Source organism: Babesia bovis, chromosome 2, assembly GCF_000165395.2.
Source record: "Babesia bovis T2Bo chromosome 2, whole genome shotgun sequence".
NCBI classification, from domain to species: domain Eukaryota; phylum Apicomplexa; class Aconoidasida; order Piroplasmida; family Babesiidae; genus Babesia; species Babesia bovis.
Genome location: NC_010574.1, coordinates 1,147,939 through 1,170,217, shown reverse-complemented (window position 1 = coordinate 1,170,217; position 22,279 = coordinate 1,147,939). Strand labels below are relative to the sequence as shown.

The 22,279-nt window shown below is 39.3% G+C and overlaps 16 protein-coding genes across 16 annotated transcripts; 8 read left to right on the top strand and 8 right to left on the bottom strand.

Annotated features, from left to right (window-relative positions):
• The first annotated feature begins 178 nt into the window (after nt 1-178).
• Nucleotides 179-796, top strand: BBOV_II005040 (putative ribosomal protein L16/L10e). The gene has a single exon (XM_001609976.2). The coding sequence runs from the start codon at nt 228-230 to the stop codon at nt 753-755; it is 528 nt and encodes a 175-aa protein (XP_001610026.1). The 5' UTR covers nt 179-227; the 3' UTR covers nt 756-796.
• On the top strand, nt 771-1,589 carry BBOV_II005030 (uncharacterized protein). Its single transcript, XM_001609975.2, has one exon. It carries the CDS (start codon nt 804-806, stop codon nt 1,530-1,532), a length of 729 nt encoding a protein of 242 aa, XP_001610025.1. The 5' UTR covers nt 771-803; the 3' UTR covers nt 1,533-1,589.
• BBOV_II005020 (uncharacterized protein) lies at nt 1,552-2,305 on the bottom strand. Its single transcript, XM_001609974.2, has 6 exons — nt 2,221-2,305; nt 2,101-2,180; nt 1,968-2,065; nt 1,800-1,933; nt 1,696-1,763; nt 1,552-1,660 (listed from the first exon to the last, which is right to left on the bottom strand). The coding sequence occupies exons 1-6, from the start codon at nt 2,299-2,301 to the stop codon at nt 1,570-1,572; spliced, it is 552 nt and encodes a 183-aa protein (XP_001610024.1). The 5' UTR covers nt 2,302-2,305; the 3' UTR covers nt 1,552-1,569.
• BBOV_II005010 (uncharacterized protein) lies at nt 2,287-3,636 on the bottom strand. The gene is made up of 11 exons (XM_051767067.1): nt 3,601-3,636; nt 3,506-3,566; nt 3,341-3,471; nt 3,213-3,306; nt 3,108-3,178; nt 3,027-3,071; nt 2,924-2,985; nt 2,605-2,887; nt 2,503-2,568; nt 2,392-2,466; nt 2,287-2,356 (listed from the first exon to the last, which is right to left on the bottom strand). Exons 1-11 carry the CDS (start codon nt 3,625-3,627, stop codon nt 2,291-2,293), a joined length of 981 nt encoding a protein of 326 aa, XP_051623175.1. The 5' UTR covers nt 3,628-3,636; the 3' UTR covers nt 2,287-2,290.
• A 7-nt stretch (nt 3,637-3,643) lies between these two features.
• BBOV_II005005 (Tic22-like family protein) lies at nt 3,644-4,549 on the bottom strand. The gene is made up of 4 exons (XM_051767019.1): nt 4,244-4,549; nt 4,082-4,209; nt 3,819-4,046; nt 3,644-3,785 (listed from the first exon to the last, which is right to left on the bottom strand). Exons 1-4 carry the CDS (start codon nt 4,521-4,523, stop codon nt 3,669-3,671), a joined length of 753 nt encoding a protein of 250 aa, XP_051623822.1. The 5' UTR covers nt 4,524-4,549; the 3' UTR covers nt 3,644-3,668.
• A 40-nt stretch (nt 4,550-4,589) lies between these two features.
• Nucleotides 4,590-5,454, top strand: BBOV_II005000 (uncharacterized protein). Its single transcript, XM_051767284.1, has 7 exons — nt 4,590-4,737; nt 4,792-4,884; nt 4,921-5,007; nt 5,043-5,176; nt 5,214-5,271; nt 5,306-5,341; nt 5,378-5,454. Exons 1-7 carry the CDS (start codon nt 4,612-4,614, stop codon nt 5,426-5,428), a joined length of 585 nt encoding a protein of 194 aa, XP_051623174.1. The 5' UTR covers nt 4,590-4,611; the 3' UTR covers nt 5,429-5,454.
• Nucleotides 5,455-5,559: 105 nt separating this feature from the next.
• BBOV_II004990 (Repeat domain in Vibrio Colwellia Bradyrhizobium and Shewanella (VCBS) family protein) lies at nt 5,560-7,687 on the top strand. The gene is made up of 4 exons (XM_001609971.2): nt 5,560-7,153; nt 7,187-7,301; nt 7,336-7,476; nt 7,511-7,687. Exons 1-4 carry the CDS (start codon nt 5,617-5,619, stop codon nt 7,680-7,682), a joined length of 1,965 nt encoding a protein of 654 aa, XP_001610021.2. The 5' UTR covers nt 5,560-5,616; the 3' UTR covers nt 7,683-7,687.
• BBOV_II004985 (uncharacterized protein) lies at nt 7,681-8,677 on the top strand. The gene is made up of 7 exons (XM_051767392.1): nt 7,681-7,787; nt 7,822-7,851; nt 7,888-7,916; nt 7,958-8,067; nt 8,150-8,279; nt 8,316-8,486; nt 8,522-8,677. The coding sequence occupies exons 1-7, from the start codon at nt 7,685-7,687 to the stop codon at nt 8,585-8,587; spliced, it is 639 nt and encodes a 212-aa protein (XP_051623816.1). The 5' UTR covers nt 7,681-7,684; the 3' UTR covers nt 8,588-8,677.
• BBOV_II004980 (GNL3L/Grn1 putative GTPase family protein) lies at nt 8,616-9,121 on the top strand. The gene is made up of 4 exons (XM_001609970.2): nt 8,616-8,677; nt 8,713-8,750; nt 8,788-8,851; nt 8,889-9,121. Exons 1-4 carry the CDS (start codon nt 8,650-8,652, stop codon nt 9,017-9,019), a joined length of 261 nt encoding a protein of 86 aa, XP_001610020.2. The 5' UTR covers nt 8,616-8,649; the 3' UTR covers nt 9,020-9,121.
• On the bottom strand, nt 9,117-9,996 carry BBOV_II004970 (putative peroxiredoxin (alkyl hydroperoxide reductase subunitC)). Its single transcript, XM_001609969.2, has 2 exons — nt 9,386-9,996; nt 9,117-9,280 (listed from the first exon to the last, which is right to left on the bottom strand). The coding sequence occupies exons 1-2, from the start codon at nt 9,830-9,832 to the stop codon at nt 9,134-9,136; spliced, it is 594 nt and encodes a 197-aa protein (XP_001610019.1). The 5' UTR covers nt 9,833-9,996; the 3' UTR covers nt 9,117-9,133.
• Nucleotides 9,997-10,128: 132 nt separating this feature from the next.
• BBOV_II004960 (RNA recognition motif domain containing protein) lies at nt 10,129-11,421 on the bottom strand. Its single transcript, XM_001609968.2, has 3 exons — nt 11,300-11,421; nt 11,126-11,262; nt 10,129-11,090 (listed from the first exon to the last, which is right to left on the bottom strand). Exons 1-3 carry the CDS (start codon nt 11,365-11,367, stop codon nt 10,144-10,146), a joined length of 1,152 nt encoding a protein of 383 aa, XP_001610018.1. The 5' UTR covers nt 11,368-11,421; the 3' UTR covers nt 10,129-10,143.
• A 756-nt stretch (nt 11,422-12,177) lies between these two features.
• BBOV_II004955 (uncharacterized protein) lies at nt 12,178-12,718 on the bottom strand. The gene has a single exon (XM_051767871.1). The coding sequence runs from the start codon at nt 12,437-12,439 to the stop codon at nt 12,272-12,274; it is 168 nt and encodes a 55-aa protein (XP_051623821.1). The 5' UTR covers nt 12,440-12,718; the 3' UTR covers nt 12,178-12,271.
• Nucleotides 12,719-12,813: 95 nt separating this feature from the next.
• Nucleotides 12,814-14,540, top strand: BBOV_II004950 (putative adenylosuccinate synthetase). Its single transcript, XM_001609967.2, has 8 exons — nt 12,814-12,985; nt 13,022-13,118; nt 13,156-13,339; nt 13,375-13,463; nt 13,498-13,568; nt 13,605-14,205; nt 14,241-14,428; nt 14,464-14,540. Exons 1-8 carry the CDS (start codon nt 12,950-12,952, stop codon nt 14,506-14,508), a joined length of 1,311 nt encoding a protein of 436 aa, XP_001610017.1. The 5' UTR covers nt 12,814-12,949; the 3' UTR covers nt 14,509-14,540.
• BBOV_II004940 (uncharacterized protein) lies at nt 14,508-15,414 on the bottom strand. Its single transcript, XM_051767523.1, has 6 exons — nt 15,283-15,414; nt 15,159-15,247; nt 15,009-15,123; nt 14,832-14,971; nt 14,606-14,797; nt 14,508-14,566 (listed from the first exon to the last, which is right to left on the bottom strand). The coding sequence occupies exons 1-6, from the start codon at nt 15,391-15,393 to the stop codon at nt 14,509-14,511; spliced, it is 705 nt and encodes a 234-aa protein (XP_051623173.1). The 5' UTR covers nt 15,394-15,414; the 3' UTR covers nt 14,508.
• A 93-nt stretch (nt 15,415-15,507) lies between these two features.
• Nucleotides 15,508-17,070, bottom strand: BBOV_II004930 (putative 26s proteasome aaa-ATPase subunit Rpt3). The gene is made up of 6 exons (XM_001609965.2): nt 16,914-17,070; nt 16,686-16,876; nt 16,517-16,649; nt 16,352-16,481; nt 15,766-16,227; nt 15,508-15,730 (listed from the first exon to the last, which is right to left on the bottom strand). Exons 1-6 carry the CDS (start codon nt 17,022-17,024, stop codon nt 15,558-15,560), a joined length of 1,200 nt encoding a protein of 399 aa, XP_001610015.1. The 5' UTR covers nt 17,025-17,070; the 3' UTR covers nt 15,508-15,557.
• An 89-nt stretch (nt 17,071-17,159) lies between these two features.
• On the top strand, nt 17,160-20,085 carry BBOV_II004920 (SNF2 domain-containing protein / helicase domain-containing protein). Its single transcript, XM_001609964.2, has 6 exons — nt 17,160-17,243; nt 17,319-17,399; nt 17,436-19,766; nt 19,802-19,832; nt 19,868-19,905; nt 19,942-20,085. The coding sequence occupies exons 1-6, from the start codon at nt 17,190-17,192 to the stop codon at nt 20,008-20,010; spliced, it is 2,604 nt and encodes an 867-aa protein (XP_001610014.2). The 5' UTR covers nt 17,160-17,189; the 3' UTR covers nt 20,011-20,085.
• The last annotated feature ends 2,194 nt before the right edge of the window (nt 20,086-22,279 follow it).

Sequence of the window (22,279 nt, the reverse complement as noted above, 5' to 3'; positions counted from 1 at the left end):
TTTTATCTACCATTTTGGAAAATGGCAGTCTACATATACGTATCATCAAGATAATAGTAGATTTGTATCATACAATATTGTCGACAATCCATGAACAGGTGTTCGAAATGGCGGATCAATACACTCTAATCCATACCGGCACACATACATCTCCTTATTATGGGAAATACTAATGACAGGGGTCACAATTTTTATACAGTGTATAGTGTACTTAATTTAATTAAGTGATGCCACCTGTTTTCTACAAGGCACCACTTCCTATCGCACGCAAGGTACCCAAAGGTCGGATCTTGCCTTTAACATCGCCGGATATAAGACTTGGCAAGTGCTTAGTCACGCTAACACCTCGACGTATAAAGGCGGAAGCTTTGGAGAAGCTGCGGTTTTCTTTGAAACGTATATTGAATAGACAAAAGGAAAGGCATGTTGACCTTCACGCGACGTATGCTGTGACAAAGAACCCCGAAGGGGTTAAGATGGGCCAGGGTAAAGGTAAAATACATCATTACGTCGCAAGAGTACCTGCTGGATATCCCATTGTTCACCTTCCACAACTTAAGCCGCTAGCTGGCACCAAAGATCCCTTATTTTGGGGATTCGCCAGAGCATTGGGCAATATACCTGTTTCTTGTAGTTTCAGGGCGCAATATAATGAATTCGAAGTGGACAACCTATCTGTCAAATCCAAAGAAGTCTCAATGAAAAGCCTGGACACTCAGCGAAAACTACTTAAAGCACGTTTCATGGGTACATAAAAGGTGTACTTCAATAAACATTTTATTTGTACCTCATACAATCGCAAGATGCGTAGAGGTATAGGAGCCTCTCGGATCCTGAATGCCCGAAGGGAGCAAGAACAGTGGGATACACTATCGGCAACGGTAGAAAGTGAGACTATCGATGCATATGAAAAGCTAGCAGAGGACTTCAAAGCTGATTTGTATGTATTTATAGAAAAGTACAAAGGTCTGATAAATAAAGATCCAGCATTTCGTTTGGAATTTTTGGAATTGTGTGATATTATTGGCGTTGACCCTCTATCTAATTCATCACGAATATCAAGGGCAGTGGGACTAAAATCGTTCTATGTAGAAGTAGCAGTCCGTCTTCTCGAGGTATGCTTGAAATCTAGAGCTATAAACGGAGGTATCTGTGAAATGAGCCAGGTGATTTCTGAATTTCCTGATAGATTGAATATTACAGAAAATGATATTCTGAGGGCCATAAAACAATGTTCCGTATTTGGAAAGAACAGTATAAGGACGTTATGTGTCAGAGGTGTTACATTAATCGTTACATCACCTTTTTGTTTAAGCAATGATCACCGTGCCTGTTTGGATTACATGGCCGAGAAGCGCTCTGGAGTGACAGTATTAGAGCTATCCGAAAAATTGGAATGCACACTCAGCCAAGCTCAAAATCTGCTTGACCAGTTTATTGAGAGGCAGGTAGCATGGATCGATCAAACAGATGACGAAACCTTTTATTGGTTTCCCTGCTTATTTCATCCTGAACATACCACCAAGAGATGAATGCAGTGAGACAGATTGAAATAAATGACAATATACATTATGCGTTTGTTGATATAGACCCAAATTTCCAGATCCCATCATTGAGGTAATGAAGGTTCTCGATACAAATATCTTTATTCTTTTCACGTCTGATGTACTGTGATATCTGTGGCATACAACTCACATTTCAGCTGTGGACATAGTGGTCACACCAACGGCACAGGCATGTTCTCTTCCATCAACCGTTATTTGCTGCCAACGGATACGAACCTAAGCATCTTAACTAACCACAACTTGTCCCTTGTCTACGTCATCCATACGCCCCCCTGGTGAAGTGAGCCCAGGGCACATTATATTAGATCCCCTGAGGATAAACTTTAAAGCTCCCTTGTCTACTTGCATCGTGGGCATCATAGTAGGATCTGTGAACGTAAAGAAGTAATTAATCATACATACACTTATGTAGTAGTCGCATAGTAGGAATCCATGGTCCCTCGCGAACTTGGAAGAATGTTATTTCTCCTCCAACAAGTAACAATGTCAGATGATCCTGGCTACGTCATTATAAACACATTTAAAAGATTCATACCATTTAGCCAATATTATCTGTCCCTTTTTCGGGAGTACATCGTCGATAGTACCTCTAAAAGCTGGAAATTGGTTTGCGATCTATGGGATAAGTCAATAAACTGGCCAATAAGCTACTAACCGCTAATTTTATTCCACGCTGTACTGATGATTTGATTAGGTTTTGCGATATTATATCTTCAGGAGTGAATTTACGTGCCATTATGTGTTGTGAAAAGGTCAGCGTCTGTTTCTACGGTGGCGTGCGTGGGCATATTCTACACATTGTGAATTTCATATCACATTTCTTTACCTTTAGCTTATCAACGTATTCTGATAACGGTCTTTTGACAAACAGTTTTCGCGATAATAGTCGTGAAAATTGTGACTGTAGGTATATGTATTTTACGTTTAAACAACCTACCAAATTGTTGAGGTGTATGGACAACTCGTCCAGAAGCTCTTCAAATTGTTTGATACCTATGTTTACCTGTACTTGAGTCAACCACTTTACGCCAGTGCTTACCATGGATTGGAACTCGTTAATGTTTTGTTTCTTCAGGTGTTCTATAGAGTCTTCGTTGTTTGCATTGTCAGAGGCCGATATTAACTCATGTGCGTCCTTTAATATACCAGCAAGATCTTGGCAATCTGTTGCAGGTGGACGTTCCTCCGCGGGTTCCGAATTCACGTGCATAATTTCATTAAGGCGTTCCATTACGTCGGCCATTTCACAATCGTCTTGTACACCGTCACCGCTTTTAAATGCCTCATATATATCGACAGCTTCATTCCACTCTTCCAATAGTCTGATAGGGATTAATAAAGATCGTGCCTGTACCAACCGCTTCATCGTATAACAGTGCTCCTCCCATAATACTTGGTAGACATGCAGGTTTTCCGAGTTCTGTGATATAGTGTAACATGTTTATACAACTATAGACATACCTTTCTTCGTTTTAATGCAAGCTGGTCCGGAGTGCTCACATTTCTCTACAGTATATGTGCCTTAAGCAACGCAGGACCTACCGGGCCTGCCAGGACCCTATCATACGTCTTCCAACGATACGTGGTATACCATCTAACAGTGACGGCAGCAACTATAATATGTTAACATCTACAGCATTCACTCACTTAATTTAGTGAACATAGTCTTCCTTTTTTCGAACTTTTCATCGTTACAAGATGCCACTGCATCTACCAAGGCTTCTTCGTAGCTAACCAAGACCTAATATCGCTTAGTCTAAACCAGGATGACCTACATGTTTTATAAGGTTATAAATACCCATGCGATTGTTTGTTACAGGTATATTCAGCAGTTGAGGTGGAAGTGGTATACCATAACCCGTGAGAGTACTAGTGTCATCAGCAAACTCTATATCTCGAATACCATCTGCAGCTATCAACATACGATATACGGTACCAACCAAAAGTCATATTATTTATTGGATACTGGGTCACAGGATATTCCTCCTGCCTTTTGGTCGGCTATATATAATGAAAATTGCACTTGAGGCATTACCTTTCGACCTCGTGGCGCCATGTTCATATGTTGTATCTTTATATAGTAGTTAACAGCACCAGATTGTACTACTTCGCCTTATTCAATGATCGGGCTTTTACGATATACGAGTACCGCTCTTTATTACAAAATTCGATTGATTTAGCACTTGGTGCAATCACATACCCATCTAATGTTGGATTCGCCTATGACATATATATACAGCATTCAACACATACCAAAAGTAAGTCAAATAACGACATAACGTCTATCGATCTGGAACAATGTTCTCTATGTACTGGGTCTTCTATAGTCGATATATATTGTTGCAGATCTTTCAAGTCCAAAAACAGGGGTGTTAGAGATTGCCCAGATGGTGAATTTAAAGCCAGATTTTTTGAATAAAACACTGAAACATGAGATTTGTTCCGATGTCTAAATGGCAAATATAAATCCCGTGATGTTTTCTGTGTTTAATCATTATATAAACTTCATAACTAACCTGATCCGAGCTCGGAACAATTTTGTATTTTATATTAGATCGTATTCTATTCCGGTTAGGGTCCGCTTTATCAAGCCATTGCTTTAAGTTCATAACCTTTATTCGCAAATTCGAAGATCGATATTCGTCTGGATAATATATGGTCTTTATTTACTAAAATACCTGGTCCTTCCGTCTGTGCAATTTCAGAAAGAAAATCTACTGCGTCCTTCGGATCAACAAAACCAGTTACTACACGTTCATTTCCTAATGTCAAAATAACAGGTGATGAATACTTAGATTCTACAACGAAAACAGGAATATCATCAACGGTTCCAAAGTACTGGTGTGCAGGGGTACGTTGTATTCCTGGATAGTTTTTGTAGAGTGGAAGTACAGCACCTAAGTTCCATAAAGATAACGCGTTTACAATTTGGCATTGAAATAGGATTAGTGCGAACATCGGGGGATATACGTATGCTTCATTCATCCACTCACAAACAGTAAACACATGTTATTTCCTATGGAACATTATAACATATACTAAAGAAATGCTCATATTACTATATTATGGATTGTTTTTAGTTAACATTTCTTTTCATTACTTTGTGTCGTGCCATGGAAGCTCTAGACATAGTGCCACCTTAAACACCCTTGGTACGCTGCAGATTCCTAGGGTAAGATTGGTAATCAGAAATAATATGATATTCGTTAACTAACAATATGCATAGGCAACGGGTAGTTATGGTCTCGCATGGATTTGGAATAAGAAGCGCTACCCGCATTTGCTTGCATTCCACAAAGAAGGATGTGAATTTTGCGAGGTAACTCGTTGTTATAAATACAACATGCCACATTAGGACATGGAACCATTAATACAACAGGCTAATCAAGAATTTGGACTACACATTAAACGGCTTGATATAGCATCGCCCAGCAACTATGCTGTAGGTTCCGTGATACTATGTTTAATATGCTACAGTTGTTGATAAAGTTGGATAAGGTAGCACACTGCGGTGGACTTCCATTTTTCTACAATTTAAAGACGCATCGACACATCTGTGGAGCGACTACCTACCAGAATTTAGTAGCCTGGGCAACCGGCAAACCGTCCGGGTAAATGACATATTATACTATTTTTATATGAATACAGAACTATAATTCCTCCACCTATGAAAGAAGAGGAGATAAGAGCTACATATAGGAAAACAGTAAGTGTTGCCAACGAGTCCACACATCATACAGGGGGTATATGCTCGAATTATGATAAAGTTAAAAGATGTATGTATAGATATCTAAATGTATATTTCTGTGTAGTTATTGTTAATGGGAGAGAAAAAGATGCTGGATCGTTTGGATAACGAATGAATCCGTGGATATGCTTGTCGTGTGTTACATCAATCTGACTACATTCCTAGTCTAATGGCTTTCCGACGATCGACAATGTATCCAGTTATGCTGTACATCTACTTTTTATTGGAATGTTAACCTGAAGATGGTAACGTGATTACAGCATTGTTGCAATAAAACTACCTCTTATCGTATTAATTTGCAAAATGTATCGGATAAAGCCAGGGTTGTTCATAACATGGCTGCTGTTGCTATGTGGCAACGCGGGGTTATTGCTGTGTTATGAGATGAAAAAACTTGAGCAGGTGCTTAACCACACTGGCGAAATAGCAGATTTTGGTGACTACAATAACGATGGTCAATTAGACGTCATATCATATCATACCAATGGTGACAAATCAACTGTATATGTACATAGTGTCCCGAATGAAGCGAACAAGAGTACTGTTTTGGCCAAATACGAGGTTGCCGGAGTTGTCGATGGCGTCATTGGCGTTGATGTGAATTTGGACACTGCACTGGATATCCTAGTGATAGTCAAGCATGAAGACAAATATTACTTGGAAGTTATATACCAGGATAGTTCAAACGGGAAGCTTGAGAAACGTTGGAATTCCACTGAGAAAACTAACTCGGACACGTCCAGTGAAAATGTCCAAGTTGAACCTGGCAAATCACCATACTACCATTACACTTCTATACATCCCCTAGTGTTGGACATAAATGGAGATGGTTATCCAGATTTCCTATGCCAATCTACGGAGAACAAGGTCTACGTATGGATTAATAAGGATGACGTGTTAATTCCATATCTAATGGAAAAAATACCAATGTGTTCATTTGAGAGGCAAATAATTGGCCACATACCATCGCCGCATTCATCAGCTTTTGTGGATTTAGATGGTGACTGCAGACCAGATTTGGTTCTCTTAGTCGAGAGAGAGAATAAACACTACTTACAAATTTGGCAGTCTTATAGCGAGAGCAATAAGCTCAAGTATGTCAGCAAAAGGGAGGCAGACATTGAACTCCCGGAAAACCATGGCCAAGTGTCATTCGTGGACATCAATGCCGACGGTACTATTGACATTGCTGTTCCCTATTGTACTAAATCGGAAGATAAAAGGGAGTGCGCGGAATGCAATAAGATAGCCATGGTTTTAAACAAACAGAAACCATTCTGTTCCTATATTTGGAACAACCCCAACAGCGACATGTGCAGAAAGGCCAACGAGCTCTGCACGAGGTCTTTGTTTGAATTTAAACCACTGATTGGTGAATCAGCGGTGACTATATCTCTGCCAGAGGGCTTCAAATTTTATCACAGCAAAAAGCGCCCTTTGACCTTAACATTTGGTGACCTGAATAACAATGGCTACCCAGATATTATTTTAATGGCACATGACGTCGCAAAGTCAAAGTCAGTTGTTATTATATTCAAAAATGTGGACAAACAAGATGCCACCGATATATACACGAGATCGTTTGAAAAATCAGTTGTGTTGGAGGAATTGGAGACCGGAGAACATGAGTTTAGAGTAGCGGCAGTTGACCTCTTTGAGGACGGCATTACCGAAATTGCAGTGTTTGCTTCTGCTACAGGCTCCGTTGGCAAAAGCATTGGCAAATTTTATGCTGTTGTAAACGAGGCGATAGGATTATTTATGAAAGCCATGGTAAAGTCATTTGCCGATGCTGCTACCCCTTCAGTGAATGTATTGTCTACGGGATCGAATGTCAGTGGTAAGTTGCAGTTGGACTAATTACATCATGCAGGCAACGTGTTCAAGATAACCGTTATAGATGTATACGGTACAAAATCGCCCAGGTGTTCGACTATACGAGCCCAATCTGCCCATTCACCGCTCCTTCCACCCTATTCCATGTTTGGGTAAGTCCCGTTACCTGGTATTCAATTGTCCCAGCTTGGGTAAGACCAACAACTACGTTGAAGAGTTCTATCTGGGTGTACCTAGCAAAGCTGAGAGTCACAGTAATATGTGGATTTCTATCATTCCCAATTGCAGTGTCATAGCGATCCCGCATAGACTTTTCTACCCTAATGAGTAAGTGGCATGTTGCGAGTTAACACTTCTGTAGGTGGACTGTGAAGCTTTCCCTAAGCCCTTCGAAGGATATATACAAAATCCTGATAGCAACCGTGATATGTTTGATATCTCTGGGGGTTGTCATCGTTGGGTTTGACCTAAAGGAGAAACGAGAGGATTCGGAACAGGAAAAAGGTTTCCGTCAGAATTTCATCATTAACTAACTATGTTAATATTATTAGTACTATTTGCTCGTCTAGTTATATGTTACAACGGTCGTCAAGTGTGTAACCGTTCAAACGCAGGTACACACATCACTCTCCTTAAAGGTAGTTGAATACGCATAGAATTCATCATAAGCAGATGTGTTTCTGAATTGTAACGGTACAATAGGTACGTGGGCGCCATGTGTGTTTATATAGTATGCAGGCAACGGTGATGTCGTTTCAGCATCGCAGGTAAAACAATGAAACTACCTAAAATTCTAATATGTAAACAGCACTGTAAAGACAATGACAAGTGCAGTGTGTTTGTAGTATACAACGGCCAAGTAACATTCTGCAATTACAACCCAGATGCCAAAGTGGAAGGACTAAAAAACATTAACGGGTAAGTCATAGCAAGAACCTTACAAGTCGTATGGTTACATAAGCGTGTGATTTGACGTGTTATGAATTAATATACCACGCAGGTCATGGGTTGGTATAAGCGATCGATTAGAAGCACTTGCTAACATGAAGTTGACAAACAAAGGGGATATGATATGTGAACATGCTGCTAATGCAGACGATAAGGAAAATCACGAATCGTCGAAAACCACGGTGAGCCCATATTGTTAATCGACAATGAATCTGCAGCAACCATTAGCAACCAGTCCTTCGTTCCTAACACTTGAATCGCTGACTAAAAACTGCAACAGTTGGGCATCAAGTACGGGATCAACTCCTATGTTAACGGGGAGATTACGCAATAAGGATAGTCCTCATACAACCAAGATGCGAGGTTGCGTCTGTGGCTTAAGTGGCTCCGTAGGTCAATGATGTGTAATAGATAGACCACGCAGATACGCCCAGACGATTATCATCATACGTATTACGCTGGAGATGTAGTTCCTGTACGACCTGATTGATGTATCATCTAGTACCATAAGCCTATGGTTCACCCCAGTGGGACTCTTCATTCGAAAAGCATATGATATACAAGATGGTGAAGCTCAAAAGTAGGTTCTGTTGATTGCTATTTAACGATGTGTAGAGGGATCTAAGCGACAAGAGCTCGCTAGGAAATATAACGTAAGTACATAGTTCCTTGTAATCATTTCCGTTTTAGATCGAGCGGATGGTCGCAGCTCATAAAAAGAAGATTAAGAAATTGAAAAATAAAGGCGAATTAAGTAGGTTGATGGCGATTTTTAACGAATGTACCCGCAGAAATTAAAAATAGGAAGCCACCTCAAATTCCAAATTGTATCTTCAAAAAGGAAGTGCTTGATAACATCAAGCGTACTAAGGAAATAACGGACGCACATACAATGGAACAAAAACAGAAGAAAACGAGTTGAAGGCATTAACGAAAACGTTGATTTATCATGCCATCACACCTCGGTACATCGCATTTCGCATTAATTCACAAAAAAACGCGTTTAATTAACATTTACTGATGTAATTTGTTTTATTTATGAGTGCTTGCTAGTAAGGTGAGCGATGACACCTTCCGTAGTGGCGGCCATCCCTTTGTCACCGGCCTTCCAGTTGGCAGGGCAAACTTCACCGTGCTTCTCGTAAAATTGAAGAGCATCAATAATCCTCAATACCTCAGTGACCTGCGAATAGAGTCAGTATAAACTATGTCATATACCACAAATGCAATATCTACTTATATTAAACAGTAATAAAGTACACACCAAAAGATAGTATGTAGAACTCACCGATCTACCCAAAGGAAGATTGTTAATCTGCAAATGCTGGACTATACCCTTCTTGTCGATGAGGAACAGACCACGAAGCGCTACACCCTCTTCGGGGATCAAAACTTCGTAAGCATCACAAACAGTCTTTGTGATGTCAGTAAGAACGGGGAACATCACATTGCCAATACCACCCTTGTCCCTGGGGGTGTTACGCCATGTAACATGTGCAAACTTGGAATCGACACTGCAAGCAAGAATCTGGACGTTACGAGCCTCAAATTGAGCCATAGCATCATTGAAAGCCACGATTTCCGTTGGGCATACAAAGGTAAAATCCAATGGGTAGAAGAATAAGCAAACGTACTTCTTACCGGCATAGTCAGAAAGGGATATCTCCTTGAAAGAGTTGTCCGGCATTACAGCCTCGCAGCGGAAATTGGGTGCAGGTTGACCAACAGCAATCATTTTGATGTTTAAATAATAATGCTTCTAAAATGGAAGTGCAATTTTCAGCAAAGAAAGATGGTAATTATTACTAGATCCCTGTTACATAAAAACCGGTGTCTAGGTTAATGGCAAGCTCTTGTACGTACAATAACGGCTATAGATCCTTCTTGAGTTGATTTAAGTGTTTTAATGTTGTAAGTTAACGAAGAATCCGCGAAATAACACGCCACACAACATTAATGTGGTGTGCACAGTATAGGTGTCAAATATGCAACACGCCCACTGAGTATTAGGCGCTAATAGTGGAATTTATATTATGCGTTAAAGGTCTATACAAGTGTGTACTTTCCCTTGAGGAAGCGATCTAACGGAAAGAATGCAGCGCACACTATACGGTTACCGTCAAACACACGACCGTTCAACATATACTGGGCACGACGGCTCGAAATTTCATCGCCAAACTTGAGGAAGACCTTGCCAACACCTTCTTTGTACGATAAGTCGTCATTTGGACGCGGGATCACAATGTCTTCCAGATGACCATACTTCTTAGCCTCCTCCATGATAGCATCCTTAACTTCATGGTACCTCTTGTCCTGTATTAAATCTTCATGAAATACGATATTAATCAGCTGCACTATTCTTGATGGCTTGGATCCAATGCGACGGCCAGATTGCATTTGCAAACCTAACAATGGGTTGCTCAATATAGACTGCGTTACAGAGTTTGGTAAATTGGTTGCCTTGCAATCGGTCAATTTGCCACCAGCAGCGAAGTAACTGAATGCTGCGTGCTTAACGCTAAGTACATTTTTACCGATGATGTGCCCATTCAAGTGGCACACAGCCATTTTGGCAGCTCTAGAATCATCAAATTCAAAGAAGCCATAACCTTTATTCTGGCCAGTCTTCAGATCTTTCACTAGATTTGACGATTTAATCTTGCCATGTTTCTCTAATAGCTCCTTAACTTCAGCTTCACTCATTGTTGGAGGAATATTTTGAACGAAGACTTTAGTGTCCTCTGAGCTGGATGTCGTTCCATAGTCTATAGGGCGGCGTATCTTCAAAAGTTTGCCTTTAAAATTAATACCATCCAATTTAAAGCAGGCATCTGCTAACTCTGGCGTAGAAAACTCCAAAAAACAATAACCCTGATCCTCGTTAAATATTTCGGTTTTCGATATGTGTGGAACTTGTACTGTTTGGCCACTGTCATCATTAGGTAGTCGAAGTGCGGCACTAAGAAACTCCACTAGGGCCTTATACGTAGTACCTATAGGGAATATAGATGGACCGTAGCACTATTACCTGATGGAAGGTTGCCAATATATAATCTACGGTGGCGCTTCTTGTTATCGTCACCGCCAAGTTTGTCGTTGAAATCATTGGAAGCGGCAGGCGATTCCTCTACATTGTCCCATTTACTCTCCCGCATACGACGACGTCTGTATATATGTTCACAAAGATCAAATATACGCTTACCTTCTGGGTGGATTTGGAACATCTTCGTTCCCCGTGACGTTATTATCAGTCGCGGTATTAGAACCCATATTTCCCTAAAGAATGGCTGATAACGTAATACGATATTTTATATGCATAAATATGCAAACAAAAGTGTGGCGTAACATTAGATCAGCAAAACAAAAGTAGTCATGTATTTATGGTGTAAATGTTAATGCCGTAGTTATAGAACCCATTGTTAATTGTATATCTATATTTATATACTTATTACACATGTTAATGAAATAATTAAATAAATAATTATGCTGCTGAATCCGTTCTTTGAATCTGGAGTTATATGTCAGTTACTTGTATAGGAAGGAATTTCCCAGTGTGTATATCACTTGCAAAGTACAAACATCTTCTATCGTCTCTCACTGTTTGCTAGAATGACTATATCGTCAATATACAGTATATCATAATAGAAATGTCAATCAACCCATTTGAGACAATAAGCAGTCATTTGGCTTCGCCTAGTATATGCAGCGCAATCCATTGAATATGGGCGATTTATACTTAACGATAGCGCGGTTCTGTGACATTCTTTGTTACACGTTCTTATTCATCAACTGGCGGGCGATGGGAATTGTTATTCCTTGATGCTGTTATATATTTATCATAACGATTCCATGATATGGCGCATTAAAGATACTGAACTGCTATCAAGTGGGTTCCTGCGAGTATAGTGGTCGTTATGTTAATTCGTATTTTGTTAATCAGTCATTTCTACACAGTCTGTTGCTTTAACGAATTGGATCGCACGACCAGTAATCGGTCGTAATAATGTAATCATACATTCAACGTGTTAACAGGCTGTTACGCATAGTATAATTTAAAGGCGATAATATGCTAGGATATTTGTATTATTATGGAATCTATTAAATCCCTGGTACTGATGTCTTCATAAGTGCAAAGCGATAAACGCTGGAAATGGTCCACCATCAAATGACGATATTATATCCATAAAATGATTACTTGTGTAATACAAAGATGGTATAATACTCGATTGCGATACCCGAGGCTTCTATGAGTGAAACTGCACATATAACGATTTGTATAAAATGAATTGTAACATTGAGCGTCTATACCGATTATATACCACTCATTAGCAATTGGATGCATAAATAAACTATCATTACGTAATAGAATATCCAGTACGCAATAGTCGAGTTTACACACTAGTCAAACACTGTCTACAAATATCATGAAATGTTAACCAACGCAACATATATGTGCATATGTATATAATACAGAGTTTATCGCAGATATCAGAGCTTATAAAGTCTAGGTACGCGTGAAAGTGGCAGTGGAAAGGGGTATGCTATGTCTACAGCAAACCCTTACTCCGACATAGACCCTGCCACTACAACAACGTATGGTTCATTCTAACACTCTAAAACTGTTGTAATTATGTTAACGTCAATATATTATTAACTATTACCCCATGGTTTTGAAGGTGTGTGCCTTTAGCATGCTGCTAGTCGTAGAATCTCTCAAGATTTCGCAGCTAACTATTAGTCCGATTTAACTACCAATCAAGCCATTTGCCAAAGCAAATATCCATCCACTTATTATGCAATAGCATCTTGAATGTGCATTAGGAATCTTACAATACATTGTCTGTAAAACAAAATGGAAAAAACTTCTTTCAGTCACGATACAAACAAAGTTGGTTTCCTGTAGACATTATGTACACTTTAAAAGGTTTTCCTCATTGCAGGAATGCAATGGGGAGATGAAGGCAAAGGAAAAGCAGTGGTCACCTTTTCCGAAAAAGTGGATATTGTTGCAAAGTACAACGGTGGGAACTTCATAATTCTATAATCATGTTTCACCAGGTGGACATAATGCTGGTCATGAAATCATCCTTAATGGACAACAATACAAGCTACATCTTATCCCAGGTGGTGTGATGCATCCACATGTGATCAATGTATTGGGTCACGGCATGGTCATCCATCTTGAAAGCTTGTTGAAGGAAATGGAAATCCTTACTCAGCATGGAATCGAAGTGCTAGAAAGGTAGATAGCGTGACGTTTTGGCTCATCTCGCACAGATTAAGGATATCAGACCGTGCCCATATTCTTTTGAACGCACATGTAGATATTGACCGTAAGATGGAACACCGTAGGATGTCAGGCGGTGGTATGTTGGATTCTGTATTATATAACGATATTAGGTAAAATCGGAACCACCCTTCGTGGTATTGGCCCATGTTACTCAACCAAGTCTGCTAGAACTGGTATTAGGGTATGTTAGTATAACGCTTTGTCAAACCGAAAACAGATGGGTGACTTGTTACATTGGGAACACTTCAGCAAGAAAGTCAGGGACTTTTACAAAATCCATTGCGACTTTGAAAATTTTGAGGAACTTGCCCAAGAAGAGGTTGAGAATCACAAGAAGCTCTACGACATATTTGCCAAGTGCATATGTGACACGGGATACTTTATGAGCGAATCAATCAAAGCAGGCAAAAAGATTCTGCTTGAGGGATCTAACGGTTCGCTACTCGATATTGATATGGGTACCTACCCCTTCGTGACTTCATCTACTACCCTGGCATGTGGAGCTTACCTAGGTCTTGGAGTTCCATTAAATGCGCCCATATACCGTATTGGTATATTGAAATGCTACCAAACCCGTGTTGGTATGGGTCCTTTCCCAACTGAGTTCTTCGATGATAATTATACACACATCCAAAAGGATGGAACTGAAATTGGAGTATCTACGGCAAGGGTGCGCAGGTGCGGATGGCTTGACTTAGTGGCTGCGAGGTACATCCAACGTCTTAACTGCTTCAACTCTATCTACTTCACCAAGATGGATGTATTGACAGGACTTAAGGAAATTAAAATCTGCATCGACTATCGCAACAAAGTTGATGGTAAGTGAATATAGATAACTACTAATAATGCAAAGGAACCATTTTGGAGAGGGGACGCTTCCCATCTACCATCGCTAGCCTGGAAGAATACGAACCAGTGTACCAATCATTCGCCGGCTGGGACCAGGATATCTCCCAAATTAGCGAATACAATGAACTACCTGAAACCGCACGTAAATACATCGAATTCGTGGAAAAGGAAGTCGGGGCTCACTTCCAATGGGTAGGTTTATGTCATGGTACCTAATGCGTAAACAGGTGGGTGTCGGTCAAGATGTAAAGAGCATTATTGTGAGAAGTTAGCTACAACGTGTCCAAGATTTCATTTATTTTCGATCCAATATCTCCGTGCTGTAATGGCCTGTATGAATAATAAAAACGTGCCAAAAATGCAACCTACCCTTCCAATATACTGCTTGGCATGGATAAACTCCCAAGCTTCTTTAATGTATTTTCTGCGATATCAGTTCCTTTGTATATGGCATCCACCACATCAGCGACGCACAGCAAGCCTGTGTCGCCTAGATGGTCCTCAACAACACTATTACCGCTTATTAGCGTATCGGCACCGTTGTCAAGCCTTACAGTACCACTGAAAACGATGCATTAACAACCATTGAACATACCGCTTGTGTAACAAATTTCGGACGTTCTTCAAAGTAGGGGTTCCGTAAAATACAAACGGTTTTACCAAATCTAAATCACGAAGACTGGATTCAGAATTTGAAAAAAATCGGCCTGAACCGTAATGCCATAAGCCCATGACCTATATTGATATGGTCATTATATTGTAAAAAACTCACCCTCAAGGTCGAACGTAAGGCAGTAGATTCCACACTACGTTTGTTGCGTATTACGAAGAGTAAATTGTAAGGTTGCTTGGCATACACCTTCGGCTTCTTTTCAAGTGCTTTGGTTCTGTGAAACATGGAATAGTTATAAGCATTCCGAACCTTTTAATATCACGGTCCCTCTGAACGGACTTCTTAAGAAATACATTCAGTGAAACTATAGCTTTACTGTCGCGTTTTATCCGAGATTGCTAAAATATAATAATATTATTGCCCTAGAACTCACAGATTTCAGCTGTTTAATCTCCTTAGCGATATCTGAACGTTTCCTCAATTGGATGCGGTGACCCTTGAGCACCGTTTCCTTCTCCGTAGTATCGCTGTTTATTTCCACCATTATTATATGATATTTATAGTGGAATAGTATTAAATGTCAATTATCTTGTAATAAGAACACCGCTCATAACGCGGGTGTAAACTAACTACACGCTAATGTGTGTAGAATATACACATAATGCACTTTATCTACATTGCTACAGTTATTGGGGCAGTGACACTCGGCTATATGCCGTAGAAGATGTAATCTCTGTCGTGCTTCCTGATGTGTCGCTTCCATCCCTTCTCAAAGTCCCTGTTCGTCACGACATATCTGTTTTTACGAATCGCCTGTATACCAGCTTCCTGACAAATGGCGGCGATATCAGCTGCAGATACCTTCTCTGGTCTAGCAACGACTGCAGACAAATGTTAGTTACTCTATATGACTTACAGCTTTCAAGGTCTACGTCACTTGCAAGGTTCATCTTGCTAGTGATTGTCTGGAATATTAATCTTCTTTGCCTTCTGTCAGGCAGTGGGAATTCAATTTTCCTATCCAATCGCCCTGGTCTCAGTAACGCAGGGTCCAATGTATCAGCCCTGTTAGTAGCCATTATAACCTTTACAGCAGCGTTCTGATCGAAACCATCCATCTGGTTCAATAACTCCAACAATATACGCTGTACCTCCCTGTCAGCGCCAGTTTGCGCATCGAAACGCTTTGTAGCAATAGAATCAACCTCGTCGATGAACAGAATGGCAGGTGCATTCTCGCGGGCCAATCGGAAGATATCTCTCACCATCCTTGGCCCTTCTCCAAGATACTTCTGTACAAATTCGCTTCCGACAACGCGTATAAAGCTGGCGCCAGTGTGATGTGCAACCGCCTTGGCCAGCATTGTTTTACCAGTACCTGTACAGCGTTAGTTACTTTCATACGTAATGTCTCGATGTAGTAGTATAGTCAACAATGGTAAAATCACGACCATTAAATTATATGACAATAATGCAATAACAAGTGTTAAATTGATACTTACCTGGCGGGCCATAAAGCAATACTCCTACAGGTGGGTCTATACCAATTTGATGGTACAATTCTGGGCATGTAAGAGGCAGTTCCACTGCCTCACGAACCTCCTGCTTTTGGGCATCTAGCCCACCAATGTCCTGGGCACATTGAAGGCAGACAAAAGGACACATACCGCATACGATACATCTGGCCTATCCGATATTTGCATCATCTGAATTGAAGAATCAGCTTCTGGAGGTAGCAAATCAACGATACTGTGGCTATGTCGGTGGAGAGCCACGCTGGTGTTTGGCACGAGCTGCTCTCTGTACGGTATATATAACCATGAACACACTGGTTACCGATTGATTGTAGACAGGATACGAACGTAATAGTTCGATCCAGCCGTCGACGATACAATTGCGTGGTTTTTATCAACCATATCGAGAAATTGGCCAATAACAAGCGGGACGCTCTGGATTCTCTTAATCTCCTCTCGAGCACGTATCATCTCCAGCTTCAAATTTTTGTACTCTTCCCTAACATAGTTCTCCTATGCCACTGTTTAGTGTTTTAACAATCGTAATTACCTGAGTTTCACATAAATCAAGTTGCTTTTCCAGCTGTTTCAGCTTTGTGTAAAGATCCTCCTGTGTAGACGACATCTTTATGGGCAGATACTTAGTTCCCATATTGGACATCAGTAAATATATGTATATTTATTTATTTAAAATATTAAAATGTGCTCACAATGAAGGCCTACATCACCCTATAAGGCTAGTAGATGTGTACCCGTGAAATGACGGTCGCGACGCCATCACACATGTCAGGGTATATGATGATACAATATAGACGTTGCCATACCCATGGCTTTGGAGTTACATGGAATCAAAGAAATCGACTCCAGGGTAATTGAAGAGGTAGGTTTTCTGAATGTTTACTATCTATACACATGTCTATGTAACATATATTGAATACAATTTCATGTTTTACAGAAAGCTAGTAGCGGCGTAGAAGAAGTTATTAAACTACAGAATGCTGCCAAATGCTTACAGGCCAAGCTAGAGTCGTTAGACGTGGGTTTAATTACATGATGTGTAACACAGCAACAGCCTAACGGGGAAAATGCAAAGATATTCAAAAATGTAGCAAATAAAATCCGAGAAATAGTGCGTAGAATCATTGAGTATGCTTTATGCGGTGATGAAGTATCATTTGAAGATGACGAAACCCTGGAATATGAATTCATTGAGGACACAAAACTGCGTGTTGGCACAGACATCGTCGATATATCTGAAGAACATAAAGAAAATACGGAAGTTGAATCTTTAGATGAATTTAGTGCAGTTACTGTAGACCGTAAGCAGGCATATAAATTAATAGAAGATGTGTTCTGTCCTGCTGATGTGTTTGAGAAGCTCTATACCCACCAGAAGAAAGGGGTAAAATGGTTGGCAGAAATATACCGAAACAGACATGGTGGGATTCTGGCAGATGAAATGGGTCTAGGTAAAACCGTAACTGTGTTATCATTCTTGAATTCTTTAATATTTTCAGCTGAGGCTAAGACACTAAATATAACAGAACTAAAGGTACTGATAGTGTGTCCAATTACACTAATTTCACAATGGAAGAATGAAATGATAAAATGGTGCCCAGAGTTGAAGCCCTTAATATTTCATACTGCATTGGGGTCTTTTAAGAAACATTTCATCAGGGAGATGTGCCAGTACACTGCATTGATAACAAGTTATGAAACCCTGCGGTTGTATATTGACTCTGTATGTATGATAAATTGGTCATATGTGGTCTTAGATGAGGGACAGAAGATACGGAACCCGGATGCATCAATCACCTTGGCAGTAAAGACTTTGGGGACACCATATAGGCTCTTGTTGTCCGGATCTCCTATACAAAATAATTTAGTTGAGTTTTGGTCATTGCTTGATTTTGTTGCTCCTGGCCATCTTGGAACATTGCCGATATTTATCGAACATTTCGTCAATCCTATAGTTAAATGTAGTAATAATTCCAACAGCTCACTTGGCTATAACTGTGCATTGAGGCTAAGGGAAATTGTACGTCCATTTATACGAAGGCATGTTAAGAGTGAGTTCGCAGAATTGTTAAAGTTGCCAAGGAAATCGGAGCAGGTAATAATGTGCAATTTGTCTCCTGCTCAATACGAAATGTATATGGCACTATTAAAAACTGGATCTAACGTCGCTAATGACGGTATGGAATCATTGCCCAGCTTACAGTACAATAAACGTGAATACTCCAAAAAGTTTAATAGCAATCGTTTTCTCATGTTACTGACTTTACTTCGGAAAACGTGTAACCATCCTGACCTGGTTTTACAAGAACGCCCAGAAGATTACGGTGACATCTCACGATCTACGAAACTTAAAGTAGCGATGGATATCATTGAAAAATGGGAAGCAAACGGTGATAAAGTGCTTATATTTACCCAAACTATACAGATGCTGGATATAATCCACGACACGCTGGCGAAACATTATGGACAGTGCAGAATGGCACGCATTGACGGCGAAGTATCAATAAAGAAACGCGCTAAACTTCTGGAATCGTTTCATAGTGATGAAAATATGTTTCTATTACTTTTAACAACACGTGTTGGAGGTGTAGGTCTAAATTTAACATGTGCTAATCGTGTGTTGATATTTGACCCGGATTGGAATCCCATGACAGACTCTCAGGCACGAGAACGATCGTACAGAATAGGACAAAACAGGGATGTTGTTATATATCGCCTTATATCGGCACATACTGTAGAAGAAAAGATATACCATAGGCAGATTTATAAGTTCTACATGAGTGAAAAGATATTGAGCGACCCTAGCGTAATCGGTTTCAGGTACCTCCCAGCGTCCGATCTTCTAAGACCTCCACCTAGGCCACCTGGTGTTAACAATAATGACGCCTATATGGATAAAATACAAAAGCAAATGGATTCCATAGATTTCGAAATGGACATACGAATGGCAACAAACACCAAAGACGTTTACCAACGTACCTCTGATGCGCGCAAGGGCATCGATGAAAGTGATGTACTGAGTTCAATATTCTCTCACGATGATGTACAAGGAGTAATTAAGCATGACGACATAGAGAAGACAGTATCATGTAGCATGGAATCAAACACAACTGCCATCGTAGACAATGCCATTAAGCTGCTTCAAAAATCTCTAAAGGAAAGAAATGCTTATGACATATCAGTTCCTACTTGGACGGGTACTAACGGTCAAGCGGCAGCACCTGTAACTTATAAACCAAATCGCAACCGAAGCGGCTTGAAAGTAGCCAAGAGACCCAATCATCACAATGAATCGCATATGAAACAAAAGGATGCAATGTACATCGTGAAAATGATTATTGATTTCTTCAGATATAGCCCAAATAAGAAGGCTGTAACAGGCGACGTAAGTGGACAGCGTATTTTATAAACAACAAACAGGTTATACAACATTTTGGCCCATTAATACCAGGTAGGTGACGTTATACACCAAATAATTTGCACCAGATGCTTCCATGAATATGTTCAAAATGTTACTTAAGCGGGTAGGCACACTTTTAAGCAAATTATTTTGAATATAGTTATGTGACCTGAAGAAGTCTAAAGGTCGCCCTAATTACTGGGTCCTTAAGGACGAATTTGCGTCGTAGCCATTAATAGGTATGTAGAATACCAACTGATAGTATTTTGTGCCAAGACTTGCAAGAGTGTCTAAGGAAACCGAATGATCTACTTAGGAAACGTCCATATAACGGATTGATGGCCCTGCAATTTGCGTAAGTATGTACCGTGGCACGATACACAGCACCTTTTTACATTAATGCAAAAATCTCGTTAAATCACTAGATCAAATATTTCGATCCTCTGTAGTGGGCCTATAGCTACCACGGGGGAAATACGCGTCTATGAGATTTGTATTCAGGTAAGAAGGCACTTGTATAATGATGCATATTTGGTTGGTCACAGAAGGTATACCATACTGTAAATAGTATACTCCTATTAGTTGACGACTTTTACAGCAAAATAGGTATCTATCATGAAGTTCTGATGCATTGTACTGCCGCCAGTCTACGTACTTTTGTCCTTTTAAAATCAGGTTCTGATATAATTGATCCAATCTGTCGTATTTCTGTCATTATATTTAAACTTCAATCATTTTTACGAAAAGCCATCTCTATAAAACGGAATTTATTTTTAGGAAAAATAGATGTATGGGTTGGTATTTATTTTATAAATTAATTTCACTGTATTGAGTGAAATTGCTTCCATATTATTCTTCCTGATCTAACTATACAGTATCTGTAGATTTTTGTCATACCACTATAGCCGTCTACATAGTATAATTAGATTATATGCAGTAGCCAGAGACAACATATTCTTATTGTTTTTACCATAATGCTGCTTGTAATGTCCTATACTACAGATGTCTATATTTGGAAGGGGCATGTATTCTCGACAGATATAATGAAATTGGATATACATCCTACATGAAATCTGTTCCATATAGTTTTAAATTGGTAAATGTACTTGCACGTTCAACTTTTACATTATCCGTTATAGAAACCATTGTCACAATGTATAACTCTGGATAATGGTGCCATATAACTGTGGGATTGACAAATAAACGAAATTTGCATTATGCCAAGTTTGAATAACAGTCTTTTATACAACTATGTTGTATATACCGCATAGGCAAGTGGGATTAGTAACAATAGAAACACCACTACAATACCAATCGTCAAGTTGGCATAGTATTGATACATATCATTGAACATTATAACGTTAATCATTAGAAAAGGCTACAATATGGCCAAAACAAGTAACATAATCAAATTCTATTCTATTTTACAAATTTACCAATTGTACATCACCATATAAAATTGGCAGAATAACATGAGACCCAATAGATATTGCAAATATTTTGCTAGTTTTTGAAAATTCTGCAAGACAACCAGATTGTTGGGCATTGGAAACCTTTTCGTTGTTGATTTGCCTGTTTACTTATGTATAACATTTTTAAAGGGTTTCTGCCACCAACATCCTTAGATCTACCAGGGAAATCTTTATGTAGTACGTGAAACCTTCGGTTAAAACGTTCATTAAATCCCTTACATATGGCATATGAATCATTAATTCATCCCTACTATATAACGTCAATGTAATAGACTGAATTGTTCTTAATTATATACTCATTGTAAAAAGTCAAGTACTATGCGAATACATGTTGTTAACAGGCTAACGATGATACGTGTTTGTCCCGATTATTTCTATTATCATTTAAATTTACAATCATCAAATATAGTCAGTATCCCCATTATGATTTATCGTTTTTCTATGTGAAAATAAGATACATTGTTTCCTTTTAGGCTTCCCATAATGCGCATTTAACAGTGCCATACCTGCGACGGAAAAGGCATCACTACAGACAAAGCTATGATAACAATTTAAAGAGCCCATCCATTAATACATTTCAATCCTGGATTTTTTCACTATAACAGGATAGTCAGTATGGGAATATTGAGTAGTATGTTATACCCGACAACAATGGATAACATTATGTATCAAATAGGATATTCGGATTGAATGTTTATTTTAAAAAATTAAACACAATGTATCGTTGTAGTCCCAATAAAGAAAAGTATGCCAAAGCACAAATGGTTTTGGGATATTTATTGGAATCCATCTGTAATACAGATAAAAGAAGATAAGATTGCAAATGCTAAAAATATGAGATACATTACAATACAACCAACATTTATGCAGGTGTATGCCATTTATATAGTTATCTTATATTTCCCCAACACTAATAGTATAGATATAACAGTTATAGTTTAAAACCATGTTAATATGAACAATGGTAGAGAAATTAATATGATGTAGAGTAGCTTTTTAGAGAATTTGTTTTTATGTAGTCATTGG